General features: G+C 36.4%; 1 protein-coding gene across 3 annotated transcripts in view; it reads right to left on the reverse strand.

Annotated features, from left to right (window-relative positions):
* Window positions 1–16764, reverse strand: part of Gprk1 (G protein-coupled receptor kinase 1) — a 406347-nt gene that overhangs the window by 88376 nt on the left and 301207 nt on the right. For all 3 annotated transcript variants that reach the window (XM_089636618.1, XM_089636615.1, XM_089636617.1), the window contains exon 4: window positions 1682–1783. In XM_089636618.1, coding sequence (XP_089492744.1) covers window positions 1682–1783 — 102 coding nt within the window. The remainder of the gene's footprint in view (window positions 1–1681; window positions 1784–16764) is intronic.

Here is a 16764-nt window from a genome sequence, read left to right on the forward strand (position 1 = left end):
TATTATTGCTTTTATAGCGTTCGTAAATGGACCGCACGCTTTTCGGTATACACCGTTGGTCAGCAGAGGCGTGCGGTGATATTGCATTTTCACAAGTTTTCTGGATTAAATTAAAAATCTAAATTACATGTTTTGTCGGAACTGAATAAAATCCTAAAAAGATGCTCTCACACACATCTTCTGTTAGCAAAATTAATAAAATAAGCATTTTACTTTACCTAGCCCAATTTTTTAAAAATTAAACTCAAAGTAATCTGCCATTTTGTTAATCGTGTAGATCAAACATTACGATAAAACCTGCATTTATAAGCGTAAATCATCAAAAAAATCGATGCCCCCTTGTTTCTCAAACGATGAGATTTCAATAGGTAAGTTTTCCCCGAAAAAATAAGTACCTAATGTTACGACAAGAACATTTCGCAAATTTCGAGTGCATTATTTGTTTGGAAAAGACCAGAATTAGAATTAACTATTGGAAGCAAGTCGTCGATGTTTATCGTGTGTATCGGACATTATTTCGAATAAAAATTGTATTTGAAAATTGATCTCCGGTGACTTTAGGATGTTTTTCTTATTTTTTTTTTAACATTTTTTTTAATTCTTCCATATGTCGTCATTGTAACAATATAACAACATTATTAGTAATGTTTTGGGTATTTAGAGCAAATGAACGAAGAAAGAAGTGTAAGGAGAATATATGACGCAAATGTGAATGGCAGAAGAATTCGGGGATGCCAATCAAACGATCACGAAGACGTGAACCAGATACTTGAGTCGGACCATGTCAAGAGTCAGCATAATAGGTAGTATGAATTATTATGAATTAGACAAGGAGTGTGTGCCAAGACCGAGTTGTTTGGCGGTCAAGCAGCTGTAATAAGAGTGATAAAGACCTTATACGTATCCTTCGACGCCCTTATTTAAGGAAAAAAAATTGTTAGACGTAAGACAAATGCATATATATGCACTCATAATTTACTATACGAACAATCCCAAGCTTCATAGTCGTGTAGATCACAGTTACACGAAAAGACAAAGTATGATAGTACCAAAATATAATACATCGTTTGGACAACATTTCCGTGTAATCCTGTCTTCTAAGGTGTATAATGGGTTTAAGTAGCAATGCAGTAACGTTAAAAAAGACCCTCTTCAAAAGAAAATTACCGTACGGTTGATAGAAAGTGGCAGAATTAAATCGGAAAGCTTCCTGAATGAAATCATTGTCTGACTGAAGAAAGACCCGTAAGTGTAGTAATTCTTACTTTATCCCTATTATCGTGTATATATATTTTTATTTCGTTTTTGTATTACGATATATGAACAGCATTGTATTATTATTTTAATATTTTCTTATTTATGTTACCACCATAATAGGGGGATTTGCGTAGTTTGGTGTATTAAAAAAAATGAAGTATTTATTTGACATAACGTAATTAAGGCAAGACACATTAGTAAAATAATAGCAACACAGAATTCGCTTGGCCCTTCCCCTTTACGTACGAGTATATTTGCCGAAGGTATTCGTAATGTTAAGGAAATCCAAAATAAGTTTTTGGGCACTCTGCATTCGGCATTTACCAGAATCTGGCTAGTGTACAGAAGATATTCTCTCCACTAGATTAATTGTAGTCATAGTTATATTAAAACAAAAGCAAAATTAAACTGTTGAACAACTTACATGCGAGTGCGCCAATAATTCTTTCATAATAAAATTATCGTAGACATTCTTTGCGATTTTCCACCTCTCGTCTGGACACTCCTGTTTTTCATATAATTTAATCTGAAACAAAAGAAAAAAAAACATTATTAGTTATTATCACAAAGTAACAAAAAAAATTAATACCCACATTAGTATATTAAAGTATAAGTGGATAAACAGGTCTTTAAAACACGCGCGATTTTTCGAGCACGATGGCGTAGCCGAGTGCTCGAAATAAAGCAAGTGTTTTAAAGACCAGTTATCCACGAATACTTTACGCTATTTTTTTTATTGGTACACTTTGAAAACATAAATATTGATCAAATATGATTTAAGATTTTCACGGCCAAAAGTATTTTTGTTATTTGTTTTTGGGGTGTTATGCCGTGTTGTGCAAACTCCTTCTTTAGCCATAAAAGAAGGAGTTAGCGCAACACGGCATAATACCCCAAAAACAAAAAAAATAAATATTGATATTATTATTAAAAATTTGGAAATAAGAACTATTAATGAATTCGTGATGTGACATCACAATATCTTGTTGTCATGGAAATAAAAAACACAAACATTAATTTGCAATCTGTCACATAAGATTAATAGTTGGATTTATAGTTAAAAGTTGACATTTAGACTTCACATTTTGTTGATTTGTTGATGTTGCCATGGTAACTTTAAAAAACGCGCGTTCCATAAAGTGCGATTTAAACACGCTAGAGCGTACTTTAAATGAGTAAAAAAGGGCACCAATAAAAAAATAATATAATTTGGCAATATATGCGTTATAAGGTCGTCAGCAAATGGTAGTTACTGATAAAAACAAGGTTACATTATTATATGGCAATGATACTATCATTATTTGATAAACAGAAAATAATGAATATTTCGTTATTTATTCTGTATCGCAACTTCTACTTGCTACTTCTGATCGCGTCCGCGAATACAACCAGAGAGTAAAAATAGAATCACGAACAAAATATCCAAAAAATTCCGCCCTCAATTCAGCGAAATTGCAATCAAACGTTTTGTCTGCCTCAAAAAGTGTACGGTGCTCCACACGAGTGTTGGTTGAAAAAAGAATCTAATAACTTCTGTGAAAGCCTCGGCGAGGGGGGTTGGTGTGAAGAGCTCCAAGGAGGGGAGAGTGTAGAGAGGGGGGAGTCACGAGCTCTATAATGAATTAAGTCAATCAGAGTCCGTCGTTCAATCTGCTCACAATGTTCGTTTGTTTAGCCACCGCGCAGTGTCGGTTGAGTATCAAACTCGATCTCTACATTAGCTTTGTGCTCTTGTGAATGGAACTACTCTCAAACATTGGGTGAAAATGATTTCGTTTGTAGATTTATCGATAGAGGTATGTTTTACTATTAGTTCTCGTTGTGTTTTCGTCTTACTTCTTCTCCCACATGAGCAAAGGCTAGACGGCACAATCAGGTTCTTCTCTCATATGAGGAAAGGCTAGATGGCACAATCAGTTTCATCTCTCATATGAGTAAAGGCTAGATGGCACAATCAGTTTCATCTCTCATATGAGGGAAGGCTATATAGCACAATCAGGTTCTTTCCTCATATAAGTAAAGGCAAGATTGCACAATCAGGTTTTTTCTCTCATATGAGTAAGTCATAGCACAATCAGGTTCTTGCCTCCTATGAGTATAGGCTAGATGGCACAATCAGGTTCTTCTCTCATATGAGGAAAGGCTATATAGCACAATCAGGTTCTTTCCTCAAATAAGTAAAGGCAAGATTGCACAATCAGGTTTTTCTCTCATATGAGTAAGTCATAGCACAATCAGGTTCTTTCCTCATATGAGTATAGGCTAGATGGCACAATCAGGTTCTTCTCTCATATGAGGAAAGGCTAGATGGCCCAATCAGGGTAAATATCTAGGATCGCAACGCAGTTTTAGAACACAAATTAAGGTATTATCGCTACAAGCAAAGTGAATGCACGCCTTCTTACGCTATGTTATGTGGAAACCTTCCGAGACTTATAGACTAGATGACTGGCTCTTTACTAGGGTTGAATTAGGGTCGGTTTTTTAAGATTGAGAGATATTCGACAGTGGAAAGGCCAATTTCGCATACCACTAACCAATAAACTAGTTTAGACGAACACCGTTTGTTCAAGTTTCACATACATATTCAACTTCACATATCTCAGACACCGTGATATACCAAAAACCACCTCGATCACAAGGCCGGGACACTGGATCAAATCAGCCTTCTAACTTGTATGCGAACCTCCAAAAATTATTTTTTTAAACTAACTAAAACATTTTAAGGTGTTTTCATAAAGAAGAATAAATTTAAAAAAAATTAAAACGAAATTTTTTGCAAAATTCCATACAAGTTAGGAGGCTGCTTTGAATGAGTGTCCCGGCCTTGTGATCTATGGGGTTTTGGATAAACTGGGTTAGGTTGCGAGTTGGGATATTATGTACTACATTAAAAAATGTATTATTACGTTGGCACATTAGCGTTGGTTCATTATAAATTTTCTCCGTCGACACTGATATTCTAAAAACACCCGACGTCTTTTTCTAGCCATTGACAACTATAGAAAAATATCGCCAATTGTCGCCACGCAGTTCTCGAACACTGGGAGCGCTACGGAGTAATGAAAATTTGATCGCTTAGAAATAATTTAGATACTTTTACTATACTTTACTGCAAGGAGAACACGTCTCTTAGCCTTTGAAACTAAAGAGTTTTGTTTTGATAAATTGTTTTATGCCCAGACGAAAATTAAAGTATCAGGCTGCCTCTAAAGTTCAAAATTTCTCTACTAATGTATAATGTGACAAGTTATTTAGAAAATGGTAGTAAGGCATTCAAATATTTGTGTCTAAACTTCGCAATATAAAATAAAACACTTTTGGCGATGTTTTTTTTTCTTGCAAAAATCAAAACAGGAGGGAATTTAAATTTGTTATTGTTATCGGTCCGATTCCAAATGTAACACGTGGTGCGTCGCCTTAACTCCCAATATAAACAGGCAAAATAAATTTTTCACAGATAAAAGTAATAATTTTGATTCACGAGTATCTTCGGTTCCGCAGACAAAAGATTTAGCAAATAAAAAGTAAATTACGGGTTTCCACGGCACCAGTTACCTAATGCCTGGCATCTGTGTTTTAATATTATGATCCTCGCTGTGGATGGTTTACTGCCGGACGGTGGTCGAGTTGTGAATCCAGCGGCGGAGAAAGGCGGCGAGGCGGGCCTTTAGGGAGGCCTTTGCCTCTCTTGTGAATTGATTCAAACAATATGTCGTGATTATAGTTGTTCGTTTTCAGAATTCATTCTGCTAAACTCCGCTGGAAACATTGCGGAGGGGTTAACCTCGTTGTTGTTGGGATATTTGTGGATTATTATACCACAGTATTATTCATGGCCGTATTAGCATTAATTAAGGATAATTCCAAGAACATATAGAATAGAAAATTAAAACGTTTACTAAAATCACATTTATAATTCAACTTTTCAAAGATTGATAGCTTGTGGTATGTATGTTGTGCCGTGTAGGGACAGGTGAGGACTTTTAGGATCATTTAATAGTAGTTTCGATTAAAAAAGCAAAAGTAGTGTCTTGACTTGAAAACCGATAGAGGTCATCTGGTGCTTAAAACGGTTCGGGAAAGTGGTGGTTGCCCTCGACTGTCCAAAGTTACAGTTAGTTTTGTTAAAAGTGGTTACATTACATGTATCGTTACCGACGTTAAAAGAAAGAAGAAAACGTGGTGACTTGATTGAGACTTTCATCATTTTATCGGAACATTATAGTTGCCAGTAAAAATATAAATCTCCGTGGACACTCAAAAAAATTAATAAAACACTTTTTGCATCCAACTTTTTATTTATTTTAATATTACATTTAATTACAATAATGACGTATTGCCCATCTCACTATGTGTGTAACGCCTGCGTTGAGATTGAAATTTGCAAAGATAGGTTTTTGTTTATCCTAGGAAACACTTCCTTGCAAATAGAGTAGCGGATGCATGGAACAACACAACATGTCATCGATTCTAATAATGTAAACCAATTTAAAGCTCGATTGGATTCTTATTGGGAGAGAAGAAGGGATTAAATTATTTTTTTTTTAAACTCAGTTACTGTTAAACTTATTGTAAAATCAGAAATGAGCACATCAGCAGAATTCTGCCTGCTCGCTAAATAATAATAATGTACGCATATTCTGCGTAAGTGTTGTCGAATTCTAGGTTCATATGTTAAGTTTATATTACAAAATAATGTACAGATTATTTCCTATTTCTCTATTTAAAAAAAAAACTCAATATGTCAATAATCTGCAAAATCTTTTTTTTTGTTTGAAAATTTTATCGCTTTGAAATATTTAAGATGATTTAATTAAATACTGCGAGTAGAACACATGAAACTTTGAAATAAAGGCAAAGATGTATTTTTTTAAGCTCAGAAAAAAATTAAGTATCAGGACAATAAAACTAACTACTCACAAACCCATTTTCGGTTATGGTTTAATTGCACAATGTGGCAAATTAACTACCATTGCTTATCGCTTACTAGTTAAACGCTTCGACCTTAAACGCTTATCCGCCCGTACGCAATACTCTACCCGTAAACCAATGTAAAGAAACGCATTCTCATTAAACGCTTTCTCGTTCCCGCTATTGGCCGCCCGTAAACCGATGCAAAAAAACGATTATTTATTAAACGGTTACCATTACCCACCCGTCAACGACCAGCCGCCCGTGAACCGTTGCAAAGAACGCTTCCACCAGCCCGCGATTCCACCTGCCCGTAAACCGATGCAAAGAAAAGCTTATTTACTAAACGCTTTGTCGTTAGACGGTTACCAGCCTGTACGCAATTGGCCACCCGTAAACCGTTGCTGAAACGCTATCACCCCTCCGCGATTGGCCGCCTGTAAACCGATGCAAAGAAACGCTTTCTCGTAAAACGCATTTACATTAGCTCCACACAGAAGCCCTGAGGAAAATAAAATTTCAGGGCTTAAGTCATCTTTGGGGATGCTGTGTGTGGGGAGGTCTTTTTAGGGAAAGGATGTAGAGAATGTTCTGGGAAGGAAAAAGGTATGAGGGGTGGGTAGGAATCTGGGAGTGTGTCGATCAGCCATCCCCATTTTTTTCTACTTTTTTTTTCTTTTCTAAGGAGAGAGGTGAGTAAAGTTGGGAGCAAGTGTTTCCAGGAGTGACGGATGCATGAATCTATCCCTCCCAGTGCGGTGCAAGGCGATGGATCAAGTTGGATATTGTTATATTGGACACGGTTAAAGCCATTTATGGCAGGGTTTTTTTTGTCATGTCATTATTTTTAAACGGTTTCTAGTAACCGTTCATTTTGGGTAACCGGAACGCTTTCGGTTTTTTTTAAAAGAAACCGAAACGCCCACCTCTAATATGTACTCATTTGGCTGGAGTTTGAATGAGCGAATGCATTTCAACTTCTATTTTTTAAGACAAACATTCCTGGTTTACGAATACACAGACAATACGAAAAACTCACACTACACACCATCATTAATCAATTGTGGGTGCCTTGGTTAGCAGAGGAATTTATCTCGCGATGTCTGGGTAGCCCGATGCATTTATCCATTCAGATACTAATCGGTCACAGTATGGCGGAATTCCTAGGTGATAGAGAAAGAAACGCAATGTAACTGGAGTCCGGTACAAGATGTTAGTAATTTCATAACTTCGTTTCATGATAAAAATACACAGGCGGAAAATACACGTGAAAATTTACATGAGGAGAAAATTAATTACATATAAAATAAATGTAGAAAGTACACTGGATAAAAACAAACTTTACAGTCCCAACTTTCCGAAGCGAGTGGACTATGGCATTTCCATTGGGGTATGTTGTAAGACTAATAATATAAGAAAATGGAGAATGAAATGGGACGGGGAAGAGGAAAGTTTTTCCCGTCTTTCAACATCAAACACGGAACAGTCACATCAGTCACTCCAAGAAACGTTTCGACAAAGTCTGAAATCTAAGACCCGCGTGTGAAAGGATCCAATAATAAATAAATAATAAATACATAATAAATCAATAATTAATAAACAATAATAAATAAAAAATAAATAATAATAATGAATAAATCATAAATAAATAATATAAATAAATAATAAGTATTTAATAAATGTTCGGGAATAACTTTTTTCATTTGAACTATTTTGGTTATGCCCATCAGTGTAATATATCGTTGAAGAAGGAGATAATACTAATAAATCAAAACGAAACATGAAACAGAATAAGAAATAGAAATATAAAAAGATAACGGACACAACTGAACGGAATTGAACCGAAATTGAAAGTAATAGCCGTTTGTTGACCAGATCTGACCAGCCATTTTCACCTTTCCCGTCTTCTCCCTCACCAACTACCTTCAGCAGTTGGTATGGTATTCACATAACAAAAACATAATAGTAAGGTTGCGATGATGTAAGATAGATATATATATATACATATACCTTTAATGCAAGTGTTTAGGCAGTAAGTTTAAGGGGTAATCCATTAATAACATGTTTGAAAATTGCAGTCACGGTGAGTTTGGATAATAAATGGCTGCGGGGTGCGGCTGCAGACTGTGCCGACTGCCGACCTCTGTCAACCTTTTGTTCATGTACCTCTCTCCGTTTTAAAACGGAAGGAAGCTCCACCAGAAACTATATCCAACTTCAATAGACCATCTACTGTTAGTTTTAAAAGATTTTATCTTTACCCTTTCACTAAGAAGACCGCGTGTGCGATATTTTAGCACGAAAATAAGAAATTTGCCATTTTAAACAGAATAACGCCATATTCGCAATTTTCGGACATGTTAACTCTTTGTACTCCGTTTTCGCCGTCATGGCGACATAGGAAACGTTCTAACAACTCCGATGGCGCCGCACCGGCGATATAAACAATGGGTATGCATTTTATTGTTTAAAAAATAAAAGGGTCCTTTTACATGATTCTATTCAGTTGTATGATTACGATTGGTTGTGCTTTTTGCTCTGTTTTTCGTACACAACAATAATAATGCATTCATTTTATTTGAATATTTTTTACTGAACAATAAATATTCTCAGACCAGGCTCAATGGAAAACTCCATATTTTAAGAAAAGGTCCCAAGCGGGACTGTGTGGTCTGCTCGAAAAGGGTAGTAAAAGGTGGCAGACGGGAAACCAGTGAGTACTGTGACACGTGTCCTAACAAGCCACGTATGCATTTAGGTGTCTGCTTTCTAAAATACCACACGTTAACAAATTATAAAGACTAGAATATGCAATTTTTATTTATTTATTAACAGTCTTTTATAATAATAAATATATATTTCGTAACATAACTATATCATTTTATTTACTGGGTTACCAAAATTTTTTTTTCTTGTTTTCTAAAAATATCGTAATTTTCCACATATTTTTAAATTACGTTCTATGGAGTAGCTGGTATACCATATAAAAAAATAATTTGGAGTACAAAGGGTTAACCATTTGATTTAATTTTTTAATTTCTTAAAAAAATGGGGTTCCGCAACTTTTTTTCTGCAAAATGCTAGAAAGTTAACATAACATCACTTTTGTTGTAAAAAATTCACCGCTTTTGATGAAAAATAACACCACTTATCCCAAAAATAATGCAAATTTCACCAAAACAGTGCGAAATTTTCGGTACCCATTAGTGAAAATGAAAAATAAACAAATTTCCATTTTTTGTATCAAAAGCTCTACAGAAACATTAAAAATAATACAAAGTTTTCTTACATTTTCAAAAACATACAAAAGCTTATGTTAGGTTTATTATAACAATTGAAAAATATGTCAGAACTAATATGGAGCCCTTTCTTATTTTTTTTCAAAGCTTTAAGAAATTATGTAGCGAAATGAAAAAGGTTTTGACCCAGAAATTAGTGAACAAAAAGTGTGCATATTTCACGTTTTTCTGATCTGTACTTTATAATTAACGATAAATAAATAAAAAAAATATACAAGTACTTCGTATATTTTTCTTCTTAAAAGGCTGTTTTTTTATAAAATCGCCACCTTAGTTACGTAAGGTTCTAACTGACATTAAAAAAAATGACCTTTGAATGCAAAACCAAATTTTTGTTAGTTACAAATTTAACCAAAATACTTTACAGTGTTTTATTTCCCTATGACAAAGTTCTAACATCACTTTGAACCGTTTGCAATTGCCATTTTGTTTGCATCTGACAGTTGATCGCTTTTACGAGACGCAGTTTAGTTCGTCACTAGGTTTAGGTGAATAGGGTTCTAACTTCGTATCATGTTCTGAAATGTCAAAGTTTGCAAAGACGAATTCTCATAATCTATTTAACAATTTGGGATTTTAAGGTTTACTGTTGTGTATTTTATACTAAAATATTTAATTAGAACGCGGCCATATCTTGGAATGGCATTAGGGATAGGTAGTTAGAACCTTATGTAATGAATTATTATGCTGGTTGTATATTAGTTCCATAGTTATGTTAAGTTAAGTTAAGTTATCGGAGTGTCCGTTTGAATCGGGATTCAGGCCTTTAACGAATGAAATAACAGAATGCCTGGTAAAATTTTAGTAAATTTCGAATACATTATTGAACAAAATAAAGAAACACGCGCAAGGAAATTTTATTTGATTAATTTGTGTTATTTCACAAATTACGTATTTAAAAAAATATACGGTATATTTGCGGCAAGTTCCAGAGTGGAAGATACTCTCAGTATCGCCCTAGTGTAAGACCACCATTCAGTATTGAAACGTTGCTTGAAATGGCTTTGGCCGTGTTTAGTGACCAGATCTGAATAGACAGGTACTTCCCCACCTTCTTTTCCCCCGTTTCCTTCCCCTCCCCGATACCAGCCTCACAACATGCCTCGATTGGGGATGCCATAGTCTTATTGGCTCCAGACGATCGGGAGCAGTTGAGACTCTTGTGCGGTTTCACATAATTAAAAAAAAGTATTTAGAATTTCAAATAAAATTAATCACATGGAAAAACATATAAGTCATTTTTCTTATTTTATTTTTATTTTTTTAAGTATAAAATTTTTGGCTCTATGCATTGTATTCCAAAGAGTTAAGAAACTCGCTGTTTAATCGTATTATGCAGTACAGTACATTTTGTATAAATAATTAAAAATAGCAATACACAATTATTAACATTTACAATACGTTATTAATATTAAATCCCTACTTATTACAGAAACACATCAATTCTTTTGAAAAAAATTGTATACCGAGTAACCCGTGTGCATTGTGCAAGTTTAAACAGCGCAACTTTTTCACAAAATTTTCCGCTTTCTAATGCACGCGGCCGACCGACCCGTGAGGAAGTGATGTAAATTCTGTCAGAACCCGCCGACCAATCACAGGGCGTTTAAATCACTTGCTGTTTTAATCGTTTTTAAATGATGGTTTATTAATTCTACATATATGTAATAAAACTTATACATTTAGAATCAGCGTTTGTTGATGTATATGAGAATATATATATTTAAGCCATAATATTTTTCACTAAAGTTCTTATTGTATAACTAAATAAACCGAATCTTAACTTATGGGAAAGGAACAAAGCAGCCCCAAATGGCGCGAAACGCCGCTTGTAGTTGCTTCGTTCCTTTCCCGTAATTCGTGGTTCGGTTCGCTTTTAGGTTCGCAAATGAATACGCACCATTATCTTGACACTCATTTTTCTGACCATCCGCTGCACATGTACAAAATACTTAAGCGTCCCTTTCTTGACCTTATTAATAATTGTTTTTTCACACATATTCTTTTCACACGTTTCAGGAATCTCATTTCCACAACATTCAGTTTGCTATGCCTCACTGTCACACATCAGGGTTGGTTTTATAACTCCATTGCAGACTGCGGTCCTCCACTGACAGAGTTTACTTCGTCACTAAAATGAATAATGAAAAAAAAATGAACTTGAAGCATAAACCATAACGCCTGATTTTCACGAATTAGTGGAACATATACATACCTTGGAAGTCATAACATATTACTATTTTTGGTTGTATTAGATTCAAATGATACGGTGATTTTTTACGGAAATTAGAATATGTTGGCGGAGAAATAATTTAGGTAAAGCGGAAAATCAATTTAAGGTTCAGCACTCAAATCATATTTGAAAAATGGCCCTAAACATCACCTTTTTGCCCGCTAACGCAAATAATGATTTATCTGTGAATTCTTTACTGGTAGTTAGTTTTGCCTGTGGGGAGACGAATGATTTATTTTAAGCTAAATACATAGTTTATAATACAATCTCGGAAAGAAATCACAACATTAGAACTTAATGTTTGTCTCTCTCGGGTAATCTTTTGACCTTCTAACATCCAAAGTAAACGAAATGTCAGTATGTCACCGCTCAAATATACAAGCGTTCCGATCACGCTATAATTTCATCGAACACTGAACGACGCTTAAAAGATTTGTGCGGAAATGGGAGAATTTGGGAGGAGATTATTCAAGCCGGGATTATAGTCGTTTCACAAAATTAAAATTCAAGAATTATGGATTTGCGCGGCAACAATTTAGGCGGCAGCAGAACGTTGTTAAATTGCATTATATTACAGCAGGGGTATCCAACAAAACTGGAAGCGAGTTTTTAATTTAAAATATCAGGTGCTAATAAATAAATTGAAATTACACGATGGCTTATATACAAACACATAATATATATATATTCATTCTACAATCTATCAATTTAATCACCTTTCAGACAAGACATTATATATCCTTATTCCCTAACTTTGCGGTATAGTATGTACATAATTAATTAGTGTGATTATTATTTACTAATATTTTCTCAAATGTTTCATCTTCTTGTTTCATCTTCTTGAATTGTTTTCAGAAGATATAAAGAATCACGCGTACATAACAATCACCACAATGCATAATAAAAATTTAAAAATTGTATCGGTGAACTGCAGATCCGTTCGCAGCTCAGAAAAATTCATCCATGACCTGTGTGATACACATGATATTGTTCTAATTCAGGAAACTTGGCTACTCCCGTCGGACTTAGAATTCTTATCCCACATACACCCGGAATACAACAGCTTGGGAACCTCTGCCGTCAATACATCGATAGGGCCAGTGTTGGGCCGGCCACACGGAGGAGTGGGGGTGCTGTACAGGCAAAGTCTCAGGGCTGCCACGATCCCGTTGAATAACTGCCGATTGGCGGGTATCGAGGTAAGCCTAACTTCCGAAACTTTATGCATTTTCACCTTGTACATGCCGACTTGCACAGCAGATCACTTCGAAGAGTACGTTGACTGTCTCGCCACCGTGCAAGCAACTATTAACGAAAAGGATTACACCAACTCCATAATTATCGGAGATTTTAATGCAAATCCAGATTCACTTTTCGGAATAGAACTTAAATCCTTCTGTCAAGAATATGATCTTATATGTGCTGATACCGAAATGTTACCAGAAAATTCATATACATATATTAGTGACGCACACCACACCACTAGGTGGCTGGACCACTGCTTGGTGACAAAAAATATCTTCAAGCAGATTCTAGACATGAAAATATATTACGACGTGGACTGGACAGACCATAGGCCTCTCGAACTTACCATACAAACGGAAGGAATACCAACTACCGAAATATATACATGTATGAAAACTGACCGAGCAACTTGGAATCCAAAGAATGAACGTGACATTCAGAGTTATAATATAACCTCACAAGTTTTTCTACAAAATATTCAACAAGATTTTATATCGAATGAGAGAATTGGCAACCCTGCAATTGCGAACATCGAGGCACTATATACCCACATAGTGGACGCACTACGACACGCTGCGATTGAAGCATTTGACAATCGTAAACAAAGATCACAACGGCATAAACAAATATGTGGTTGGAATGACTTCGTCGCGCAAAAATACGCAGAATCGAGACGCGCTATGATGATCTGGATCGAAAATGGTAGGCCCCATGAGGGCTCCATCGCGGTGGAAAGAAAGTTAAAGCGTGCAGCGTTCAAACTAGCATTGAAAAAATGTCAAAACGACTCCGAACAAATTCAAATGGACAAAATAGCTGGAGCTTTACATAGCCGTGACTTTAAACAGTTTTGGAATAAGACAAACAAACACTGCAACATACGATGTAAAATTCCGTGCAATATAAATGGAGAAACGAACACTAAAGCTATTGCTAACATTTTCGCAGAACACTTCGCCACCTCTTCTCCGACCTCTCCAATCCCCGCAAGCGAACCACCACTGAGTCGTTTAACAAATGAAGACAGCGGCTTATTGATCACAGCAGACATGGTCATTACCGCCCTGAGACAAATGAAAACTGGGAAATCAGCGGGTCATGACGGACTGAGTACCGAACATATCAAACACGCTGGAGGACCGATTTTTCTACTGCTGGCGAGTTTATTTACCGACATCTTGAAGAACGGATACTTACCAACTAATATGACAAGAACTATTATAACACCTGTTCTCAAATCTAAATCGTTGGACTCTACCTCTCAAGACAGCTATAGACCTATCTCAATTGCCACCACCATCGCACGATTATTCGAACGTCTATTATTAAACAGTATCGGACCCAGTCTGGAAACCCATGACAACCAAATGGGATTCAAAAAGCAAACTGCTACCGATACTGCTATTTTTACGGTAAAAAGAACCCTGGAATACTACAGGAATAAAAAGACTACCTCATATGCATGTTTCTTAGACCTGAGCAAGGCCTTCGACAGGGTTTCTCACCCTATGCTATGGGCTAAACTCAGAGAAAGAGGCATATCATCGGAGGTCATACATATCCTCGACTCGTGGCACAGACAGCAGGAAAACTTAGTAAGATGGAGGGATGATTTTTCCGAACCTTTCCTCCTAAAGAGTGGCGTCAGACAGGGAGGATGCATGTCACCGATATTGTTCAATCTGTACATGGACGAACTCACCGAAAGGCTAAACAATGCAGGAGTAGGCTGCCACATCGGAGGACAGTGTCTGAATAACGTCAGTTATGCGGACGATATGGTCCTGATGGCACCATCTATAAGGGGACTGCGCATTCTTCTGAAAATCTGTGAAGAGTATGCTGAAGAAACAAATATGTTATATAACCCTGCTAAAACGGCTCTATTGGTCATAAGACATGGGCAAGGCCCGAAAAATATTCCTCCAGCTACCTTGAACGGTGTGAACTTGAAGGTGACCGAAGGAACTAAATACCTTGGGCACATAATCACCAGTAATCTGATGGACGATGATGATATTGATAGACAAAGGAGAGCTCTCAGCGTTAAAGCAAACATGCTCAGCAGAAGATTTCGCCTTTGTAGTACCGCAGTAAAAAGGACGCTCTTCCTTTCCTTCTGCGCAACGTTGTACACGTGCGAACTATGGGCAAACTACAAAAAGAGTAGTATAGAAAGACTACGGGTCCAGTACAACAACGCCTTCCGCACAATGTTTTGTCTCCCCAGATACTGCAGCGCTTCCCGTATGTTCACGGAGGGGCGAGTTCCCGGATATGCAGCCCTTATTAGATCCAGGGTGGCAGGAATGAGGGAAAGGATAAGAAGCTCTGGAAATATCCTCACTATGGAAGCCCGCCTCACTCCATCCTCCAGCATTGACGCACACTGGAGAAAAATACTAGCTCCTAATATAGTCACGGCTCCCTAAAGGCTTCAACTTTCTATTATTCTATTATTTTATCATTTTATTCTATTTTATTCTCAATTTATTCTGTTTTCTTTTCTTTGGTTTTCTGTTCTATCTTTTTGTTTTTGATTATATATTTTATTGTATCTCTATATGGAATGTGTGGGACTGCACTAACCTCCCCACATACCGGAATAAACACTTTATTATTATTATTATTATTATTATTATTATTATTATTATAATTCTCTAACTTCTCCATCCTCTTCTTGCAACCCAAACTAGCTATATATCATTTTCATTATTTTTCTTTTTTATGTTATAGTAATGTATAGATTCTATGTCCGCAAACTGTAAAACTGCCATAACACAGGGTCATCACTAGCATGGAGGGTGAAATATCGCAAAAAAACACATGTACTCTCTAAATCATGTATCAATAAAATAAATATTTTTTAAATTTATAGCGACCGGGACCTTCTACAAACGAGGCCGAAGAGTTTAATAGATAATAACATTTTTTAGATAAATTATATAATTAGTACACAACTGCTGACCCTGTACAAATCGTAAGTGCGCCCCACTGTTAAATTTAGCAGCCACCTCCAGTCCGGAGCCCCAACATTCTTGAAAAAACACATGTGCAGAAACGGGCGGTCCGTTTGATAGATTTCCACATTTTAACAAACGGATTGCTATATTTAGAGAATAGGCGCCAGCCTTGTTCTACCGGTATTACAACGAAAGATACTTTGAGAAACTAGCGTCATTGACCCTTTCGGCACTGGTGCGTATTCGGGAAACACGTCAAACTGTTCACTCCTTCCTACCCGGAGGTAAATTATTTTTCTCAGAGCCTCCTGTGTGAAGTAAATGTAAAAAATAAAATTGTATCGAGTTTTTTTTGGCAAAAGAACAAGGTGCAAAAATCGCCTTTATATAGATGGGGTCGTGGATATTCATTCACATTTCGTAAGAGGATTGTGGAAATTATTTAATTTTACTAACCGATGAAAAAAAATCTTCACACTCCCGCCATTGTGCATTTGTGTCTAATACCGGTGACCGCCTTGTTGACGAACCCTGTTACAGAGCATGGAAATTATATGATTTTGTCTAATACCGGGACCGCCTTGTCGACGAACCCTGTTACAGAGCATGGTAATTATATGAATTTGAATTATAAGGATTCTTGCTGCCGAGTCTTCGCCGAACGTCACAGCGGTGCTGCCAAGGTCTGTTATTTATGTGAGGATACTGTGTCAGCGCTTAATTAGCAGCAGACACATACCTGGACGGATGACGAACCTCGTGCTGAAACTGTTGGTGGACGCGGTGCACTCTTTCGCTGCAGCAGCTGGTCCAGTTTCCTCACCACCTAGGATTCTTGCTGCAGAGTCTCCAT

The sequence above is a fragment of the Hesperophylax consimilis genome, chromosome 10 (genome assembly GCF_061612785.1).
Source record: "Hesperophylax consimilis isolate HC1 chromosome 10, BYU_Hcon_1.0, whole genome shotgun sequence".
Classification (NCBI taxonomy): Eukaryota; Metazoa; Arthropoda; class Insecta; order Trichoptera; family Limnephilidae; genus Hesperophylax; species Hesperophylax consimilis.